This window comes from Salvelinus fontinalis, unplaced genomic scaffold (genome assembly GCF_029448725.1).
Source record: "Salvelinus fontinalis isolate EN_2023a unplaced genomic scaffold, ASM2944872v1 scaffold_0279, whole genome shotgun sequence".
Lineage (NCBI taxonomy): Eukaryota > Metazoa > Chordata > Actinopteri > Salmoniformes > Salmonidae > Salvelinus > Salvelinus fontinalis.
The window spans coordinates 195,418-204,906 of record NW_026600488.1 but is presented as its reverse complement, the minus strand read 5'-3'; the positions used below and the strand labels follow the sequence as shown (position 1 = coordinate 204,906).

The following is a 9,489-nucleotide window of genomic DNA, read 5'->3' as shown; positions in this document are numbered from 1 at the left end:
GTAGATCACCAAGACTAGGGTTGGTGACCACTGCTCTAGTGGCTAAAGCTATTTACAACCAGTAGATCACCAAGACTAGGGTTGGTGACCACTGCTCTAGTGGCTAAAGCCATTTACAACAGCTGACTATTGACAGAGAATGTAACTTTTCCCCTCAGTTACAGTGCTGATGAGAAAGGGGAAGAGATATTGAGTTTTAAGGAATAGTGATTTTTTTTTTTTAAACGGTGCCCTAATTCCGTCTCAAGCTTTTAGGAAGTCTAGTCAAACAGATGGAATCTATGAGATCATTCTGAAACAAGACTAACAACAGCATTGAACAACCAATCACAGATCGGAAGGCCGGTGTGTGTGTGTATGTTTTTATTTAACCTTTATTTAACCAGGTAGGCAAAGTATGTGTGTGTTACTCACTCTTATCACTGCAAAAGCTATATAAAAGTGTTACATTTAAAGTGTTTTATAGTATCTGACTGACTGATTGTCTAAATCAAATCAAATCAAATTTATTTATATAGCCCTTCTTACATCAGCTGATATCTCAAAGTGCTGTACAGAAACCCAGCCTAAAACCGCAAGCAATGCAGGTGTAGAAGCACGGGGGCTTGGAAAAACTCCCTAGAAATGCCAAAACCTAGGAAGAAACCTAGAGAGGAACCAGGCTATGAGGGGTGGCCAGTCCTCTTCTGGCTGTGCCGGGTGGAGATTATAACAGAACATGGCCAAGATGTTCAAATATTCATAAATGACCAGCATGGTCAAATAATAATAATCACAGTGGTTGTCGAGGGTGCAACAGGTCAGCACCTCAGGAGTAAATGTCAGTTGGCTTTTCATAGCCGATCATTAAGAGTATCTCTACCGCTCCTGCGGTCTCTAGAGAGTTGAAAACAGCAGGTCTGGGACAGGTAGCACGTCTGGTGAACAGGTCAGGGTTCCATAGCCGCAGGCAGAACAGTTGAAACTGGAGCAGCAGCACGGCCAGGTGGACTGGGGAGAGCAAGGAGTCATCATGCCAGGTAGTCCTGAGGCATGGTCCTAGGGCTCAGGTCCTCCGAGAGAGAGAAAGAAAGAAAGAGAGAAAGAAAGACAGAAATAGAGAGAGCATACTTAAATTCACACAGGACACCGGATAAGACAGGAGAAATAATTCAGATTAAACAGACTGATCCTAGCCCCCCGACACATAAACTACTGCAGCATAAATACTGGAGGCTGAGACAGGAGGGGACAGGAGGGGAGACAGGAGGGGTCAGGAGACACTGTGGCCCCATCCGATGATGCCCCCGGACATACTGGTTAATTGATTGGTTAATTGACTGGTTGATGTATTGGTTAATTGGTTAATTGATGTCTGTTTTACATCATTCTAGGGTATAAACTACCTGGTAGAGAACAAGCTTCTGGAGAGGAACCCTCTGCCAATAGCAGAGTTCCTTTACAAGGAGGAGGGGCTCAATAAGACTGCTATTGGAGACTACCTGGGAGAGAGGTACAGTAGGGACATGGTTATGATGATGATGATGGTGGTGGTTGTGGTAATTATGATGATGATGGTGGTGATGATGGTGGTGATGGTGATGATGGTGATGATGGTGGTGGTGGTGAAGCGGCGATGGCTGAGGGGAGAGGACAAAGGGGGAGATTTTCGAGGAGATGGGAGACAGTGAAGTCATATCAATAATAATATGATGATAGGTCTTGTAGTTAGTGCCTCCCCGTCTGCTCAGTCTGCTTGTGTCTTTACAGAGAAGACCTCCACCTCCAGACACTGAAAGCCTTTGTGGACCTCCATGAGTTCTCAGACCTCAACCTGGTACAGGCACTGAGGTAGGTTGACGGACTGTTCATCAACTAACATTTCAATTCTCAGCTATGTTAAAATGACAGAACACATTTGGTCAAATAAAAGATGACTTGGGCTGAAGTTGTAGACTGAAGGCAGAACTCAGAAGCTCTGTGAGCCTGACTGGTCTGAACCCCCTGTCTGAATGTCTGTCTGTATGTCTCAGGCAGTTCCTGTGGAGTTTCCGTCTGCCCGGCGAGGCACAGAAGATTGACCGCATGATGGAAACCTTCGCCACACGCTACTGTGACTGTAACGCTGAAGTCTTTCAGTCTACAGGTGTGTGTGTGTGTGTGGTGTAACCACGCGCTACTGTGACTGTGACTACACAGACATCTTTCAGTCTAGAGGTGTGTGTGTGTGTCTGTGTGTGTGTGTGTGTGTGTGTGTGTGTGTGTGTGTGTGTGTGTGTGTGTGTGCGTGCGTGCGTGCGTGCGTGCGTGCGTGCGTGCGTGCGTGTGCGTGTGCGCGTGCGTGTGCGCGTGTGTGTAGAGGTACTGTATGTGTTCTCATTTCCCTGAAATCACAATTAAAACTGTGTATAAATGTCTACATTTCTCTGTGTTCCCTCAGACACCTGCTACATCCTGTCGTTTGCCATCATCATGTTGAACACCAGCCTCCACAACCCCAACGTGAAGGACAAGACCCCTCTAGAGAGATTCATCTCTATGAACAGAGGCATCAACAACGGAGGGGACCTGCCCAATGAGCTGCTCACGGTGAGACACAACATCCAATCAGAGATGCCACATAGGTCACATCATCAGGAAGTAGTAGTTCATTGACCAATGAGATGTTCATGGCGAGACACAGCAGCCAATCAGAGAGGCCACATAGGTCACATGATCAGGAAGTAGTAGTTGGTTGACCAATGAGATGTGTATGGTGAGACACACCGGCCATTCACAGTTTTCATATAGGTCACATGACCCTGAAGTATTGGGATCGGCCGATACTTCAGCCAATACTTGGTTTGAATTCTACCTTGATAGCAGTGGAAAGCTGTAGTTGTATAAAAACTAAACATACTGTATGTCAAACCAGGAAATGGCCCTTACCTCATCAGCTGGCTTCTCTGCTGTCTCCCTCTTCAGAAACTGTACGACAGCATCAGGAACGAGCCCTTTAAAATCCCAGAGGATGATGGGAACGACCTGACTCACACCTTCTTCAACCCCGACAGGGAGGGATGGCTCCTCAAACTAGGTGAGACACCCAAAAACATGGTCATGATGTCATGTAGCTGAAGTACCTCTTAAATACTGTTGCTCCTTGGGGAGCTCCGTCCTTCACAGATATCCAGAGATGTTATTAGCTGACGTACCTCTTAAATACTGTTGCTCCTTGGGGAGCTCCGTCCTTCACAGATATCCAGAGATGTTATTAGCTGACGTACCTCTTAAATACTGTTGCTCCTTGGGGAGCTCCGTCCTTCACAGATATCCAGAGATGTTATTAGCTGACGTACCTCTTAAATACTGTTGCTCCTTGGGGAGCTCCGTCCTTCACAGATATCCAGAGATGTTATTAGCTGACGTACCTCTTAAATACTGTTGCTCCTTGGGGAGCTCCGTCCTTCACAGATATCCAGAGATGTTATTAGCTGACGTACCTCTTAAATACTGTTGCTCCTTGGGGAGCTCCGTCCTTCACAGATATCCAGAGATGTTATTAGCTGACGTACCTCTTAAATACTGTTGCTCCTTGGGGAGCTCCGTCCTTCACAGATATCCAGAGATGTTATTAGCTGACGTACCTCTTAAATACTGTTGCTCCTTGGGGAGCTCCGTCCTTCACAGATATCCAGAGATGTTATTAGCTGACGTACCTCTTAAATACTGTTGCTCCTTGGGGAGCTCCGTCCTTCACAGATATCCAGAGATGTTATTAGCTGACGTACCTCTTAAATACTGTTGCTCCTTGGGGAGCTCCGTCCTTCACAGATATCCAGAGATGTTATTAGCTGACGTACCTCTTAAATACTGTTGCTCCTTGGGGAGCTCCATCCTTCACAGATATCCAGAGATGTTATTAGCTGATTTACACCTGGAACATTAAAAGCCAGCACCTTCCCTTCCCTGTTGGACTCTGTAGTCTGGTGGATCAAACCAACAGTAGGATGCCGTCTAGATAGTAAACAGACAAAAGCCGTATCATATCTAGAGTCAGATGTGTGTGTTTGGTTGTCCAGGAGGCAGAGTGAAGACGTGGAAGAGGAGATGGTTCATCCTGACTGACAACTGCCTCTACTACTTTGAGTACACCACTGTAAGTCTCTACTACTTTGAGTACACCACTGTAAGTCTCTACTACTTTGAGTACACCACTGTAAGTCTCTACTACTTTGAGTACACCACTGTAAGTCTCTACCACTTTGAGTTCACCACTGTAAGTCTCTACTACTTTGAGTACACCACTGTAAGTCTCTACTACTTTGAGTTCACCACTGTAAGTCTCTACTACTTTGAGTACACCACTGTAAGTCTCTACTACTTTGAGTACACCACTGTAAGTCTCTACTACTTTGAGTTCACCACTGTAAGTCTCTACTACTTTGAGTACACCACTGTAAGTCTCTACTACTTTGAGTACACCACTGTAAGCCTCTACTACTTTGAGTACACCACTGTAAGTCTCTACTACTTTGAGTACACCACTGTAAGTCTCTACTACTTTGAGTACACCACTGTAAGTCTCTACTACTTTGAGTACACCACTGTAAGTCTCTACTACTTTGAGTACACCACTGTAAGTCTCTACTACTTTGAGTACACCACTGTAAGTCTCTACTACTTTGAGTACACCACTGTAAGTCTCTACTACTTTGAGTACACCACCGTAAGTCTCTACTACTTTGAGTACACCACTGTAAGTCTCTACTACTTTGAGTACACCACTGTAAGTCTCTACTACTTTGAGTACACCACTGTAAGTCTCTACTACTTTGAGTACACCACTGTAAGTCTCTACTACTTTGAGTTCACCACTGTAAGTCTCTACTACTTTGAGTACACCACTGTAAGTCTCTACTACTTTGAGTACACCACTGTAAGTCTTTACTACTTTGAGTACACCACTGTAAGTCTCTACTACTTTGAGTACACCACTGTAAGTCTCTACTACTTTGAGTTCACCACTGTAAGTCTCTACTACTTTGAGTACACCACTGTAAGTCTCTACTACTTTGAGTACACCACTGTAAGTCTCTACTACTTTGAGTACACCACTGTAAGTCTCTACTACTTTGAGTACACCACTGTAAGTCTCTACTACTTTGAGTTCACCACTGTAAGTCTCTACTACTTTGAGTACACCACTGTAAGTCTCTACTACTTTGAGTACACCACTGTAAGTCTCTACTACTTTGAGTTCACCACTGTAAGTCTCTACTACTTTGAGTACACCACTGTAAGTCTCTACTACTTTGAGTACACCACTGTAAGTCTCTACTGCTTTGAGTACACCACTGTAAGTCTCTACTACTTTGAGTACACCACTGTAAGTCTCTACTACTTTGAGTTCACCACTGTAAGTCTCTACTACTTTGAGTACACCACTGTAAGTCTCTACTACTTTGAGTACACCACTGTAAGTCTCTACTACTTTGAGTTCACCACTGTAAGTCTCTACTACTTTGAGTACACCACTGTAAGTCTCTACTACTTTGAGTACACCACTGTAAGTCTCTACTACTTTGAGTACACCACTGTAAGTCTCTACTACTTTGAGTTCACCACTGTAAGTCTCTACTACTTTGAGTACACCACCGTAAGTCTCTACTACTTTGAGTACACCACTGTAAGTCTCTACTACTTTGAGTACACCACTGTAAGTCTCTCCTACCTGCCTACTCCTCTATGTCCATCCCTCTGTCCATCTCACTGACCCCTTTCAATACCTCTCCATTCCTCCTTTAAGTTCATCTCCATCTGTCCATCCCCTTCTCCTTCCTTCCTTTCTAACTTTCCTATTGCTTTTCATCCCTCCATCTCTTCCCCGCCCAATGAAAACATTCCCTCTGCATCGGTTATATCCCTCCATACCCCTCCTTCCTTGGTCCCTGCCTCCATCCTCTACTGCAACTCCCTCCTCCCTCTAACCTCCTCCCTCTAACCTCCTTCCTCTAACCTCCTCCCTCTAACCTCCTTCCTCTAACCTCATCCCTCTAACCTCCTTCCTCTAACCTCATCTCTCTCTACAGGACAAGGAGCCCAGAGGCATCATCCCTCCCTCTAACCTCCTTCCTCTAACCTCATCTCTCTCTACAGGACAAGGAGCCCAGAGGCATCATCCCTCCCTCTAACCTCATCTCTCTACAGGACAAGGAGCCCAGAGACATCATCCCTCCCTCTAACCTCCTTCCTCTAACCTCATCTCTCTACAGGACAAGGAGCCCAGAGACATCATCCCTCCCTCTAACCTCCTTCCTCTAACCTCATCTCTCTACAGGACAAGGAGCCCAGAGACATCATCCCTCCCTCTCTAACCTCCTTCCTCTAACCTCATCTCTCTACAGGACAAGGAGCCCAGAGGCATCATCCCTCTGGAGAACCTGTGTGTGAGAGAGGTGGTGTATGCACGCAAACCGGTAAGAACACAATACCCTTAGACACTCATCCTTCAGTGTGTGTGTGTGTGTGTGTGTGTGTGTGTGTGTGTGTGTGTGTGTGTGTGTGTGTGTGTGTGTGTGTGTGTGTGTGTGTGTGTGTGTGTGTGTGTGTGTGTGCGTGCGTGCGTGCGTGCGTGCGTGCGTGCGTGCGTGCGTGCGTGCGTGCGTGCGTGCGTGCGTGCGTGCGTGCGTGCGTGTGAAAGAGAGAGAGTGAGAGCAGACCAGTAAGAATGCACTACTCACCCTTACTTACCCTTCCGTGTGATTGACTTGATTGCTCCTGTCTGTCTCTCTGTGTTCCTCAGTACTGTCTGGAGCTGTATAACCCCAACAGCAGGGGACAGAAGATCAAGGCGTGTAAGACAGAGACAGACGGCAGAGTGGTGGAGGGGAAACACCAGTCGTACATGATCTGTGCTGCTACCGCTGAGGAACGAGACACATGGATAGAGAGCATCAGGTAGAACGCCTGGAAGAACACACTGGTGGGAGGACCTACAGGAGATACACACACACCAGTGGAGGCTGGCGGGAGGAGCTGTAGGAGGACGAGCTCATTGTATTGGCTGGAATGGCATTTATGGAACGGAGTCAAACGTGTGGTTCCCATGTGTTTTGATGTGTTTGATACCGTTCCATTTATTCCATTCCTGCCATTACAATGAGCCCATCCTCCTATAGCTCCTCCCAGTTCCACCGCACACACGCACGCACGCACGCACGCACGCACGCACGCACGCACGCACACACACACACACACACACACACACACACACACACACACACACACACACACACACACACACACACACACACACACACACACACACAGATAGACAACACAGTGACTAGGGTCTGGCTTCAATGATGGACTCTTTTGGCAGAGAGCAACTGTGTCACTGCCTACATCGATAAGAACATTTGAAAAAATTCTGTGACTCTCCCGACCAATCAGGAGGCAGACATTCCAGAACGCCGCAATTCAAAACCAAAGTTTGCAGGCAAAACCTTTGCAGTGGTTTTAGTGAAGGTAGTTCGCCACTTTCAAAATGCACTCATTAAAAAGAACTTCTGTGGTCTCCATCTTACCAGCTACTATTTAGTATTTGATTTAAGCGGTAGAGCAGTGACCTAGAGAGAGACGTACTGTCGTTCCTCTATGTTGACTAGGTTGGGCTTTTAGAGGCTCCACACGCTCTCACAACACCATTAAATACCCAGCATCCTGTTATCTCACGTTACAGAGCCAGCATCACCAAGGACCCCTTCTATGACCTGGTGTCGGTGCGTAAGAAGAAGGTGATCAACCAGGCTCCCCAAGACTGAGACAGGACAGCACCCCCTGTGGATCAATCACAGTACTGCATCACAGAGGGAACCCCTACAGCAAATAGTACAATCAATAGACTTTGGTTCAGGTTCAGTGGATCTGACTAAGCATTGGGAACCTGGACACTTTCAGCAGTGAGAATCAGGACTTTCTACCTTAAAAAGGAATTAGAAATTAACTTTTGTCATAATGAGAATTGAGGGATAATTTGTTTAGTTGCAAGAAGAGTTCCTGAGAAGACTGCTGGGGGAAACACTGATTTGGACTTTTATCTGGATTAATTAAAAGGGTGGAACTGTGTAGTGTCTGGAAGAGTGACTTCTCATTTTGAACCACGGCCGTGTCAAAGGACTTCCTTCTTTTCCTGTGAGATGAAATACTGTCATTGTCAGCAGCTGTCAACGTGACCTGTACATACTGTGTGTTGTTAAGGTGACAGAAGTGAAGCCAAGAGAGCGGTTTCTCATGTGTACATACTGCAGATAGAAACCACCTCAAGCATGGCTGATTCTACCTACTGTCCTTGTATGACTCTTTGATTGTGTCCCAAATGGTGCCCTATTCTCTATACAGTGCACTACTTTCCACCAGAGCCTTGTGGACCCTGGTCAAAAGTGGTGCACTAAATAGGGAATAGGGTGCCATTTGAGATGCAGCCTTGTCTGCTGTTATAAGACCTCTGTGTCTGGTTTATCATAGCTGTTCTATGTACTGGATGTACATCATGCTAATAGATAACACCTCGAACGTTGCTGGCTGCACCAACTGTACTGGGGCGGCAGGTAGCCTAGTGGTTAATAAGAGTATTGGGCCAGTAGCCACGAGGCTTCTGGTTCGAATCCCCGAGCCGCCTAGGTGAAAATGCCCTTGAGCAAGGCGCTTGACCCATAATGTTTGTGTAAATTGCTCTGGATAAGAGTGTCTGTTAAATGACTGAAATGTGTTTGTCTCTGTATGCTAATACTGTAGAGAGGATCTCTGAGTCGCCTGGTTATTGTATCTGTTCTGTCCACTATGTCTATAGATAAGACTGTATTGGTTAGAGAGAGAAACCATCAGATCTCACCAGGAAGTCAACACACTATTTATATCACAGAGGTGAATAGAGATAGCATACAAACACACAAAGACCTCTTCTGTCACCGTCATGCCATACAAGCACCAAACACACACAGAACCTGGGAGTACATACACAGAACCTGGGAGTACATATACAGAACCTGGGAGTACATATACAGAACCTGGGAGTACATATACAGAACCTGGGAGTACACATACAGAACCTGGGAGTACATATACAGAACCTGGGAGTACATATACAGAACCTGGGAGTACATATACAGAACCTGGGAGTACACACACAGAACCTGGGAGTACATATACAGAACCTGGGAGTACATATACAGAACCTGGGAGTACACACACAGAACCTGGGAGTACATATACAGAACCTGGGAGTACATATACAGAACCTGGGAGTACACATACAGAACCTGGGAGTACATACACAGAACCTGGGAGTACATATACAGAACCTGGGAGTACATATACAGACCCTGGGAGTACATATACAGAACCTGGGAGTACATATACAGACCCTGGGAGTACATATACAGAACCTGGGAGTACATATACAGAACCTGGGAGTACATATACAGACCCTGGGAGTACATACACAGAACCTGGGAGTACATATACAGA

The 9,489-nt window shown here is 46.0% G+C and overlaps 1 protein-coding gene across 1 annotated transcript in view; it reads left to right on the top strand.

Annotated features, from left to right (window-relative positions):
• Positions 1–9,489, top strand: part of LOC129845325 (cytohesin-2-like) — a 16,204-nt gene extending 6,715 nt beyond the window's left edge. Inside the window, exons 5-13 of the mRNA XM_055913212.1 lie at positions 1,374–1,492; positions 1,750–1,830; positions 2,013–2,125; positions 2,420–2,568; positions 2,944–3,055; positions 4,041–4,117; positions 6,366–6,437; positions 6,764–6,918; positions 7,703–9,489. Of these exons, the coding sequence (XP_055769187.1) occupies positions 1,374–1,492; positions 1,750–1,830; positions 2,013–2,125; positions 2,420–2,568; positions 2,944–3,055; positions 4,041–4,117; positions 6,366–6,437; positions 6,764–6,918; positions 7,703–7,784 (960 nt within the window). The 3' untranslated portion in view covers positions 7,785–9,489. The remainder of the gene's footprint in view (positions 1–1,373; positions 1,493–1,749; positions 1,831–2,012; positions 2,126–2,419; positions 2,569–2,943; positions 3,056–4,040; positions 4,118–6,365; positions 6,438–6,763; positions 6,919–7,702) is intronic.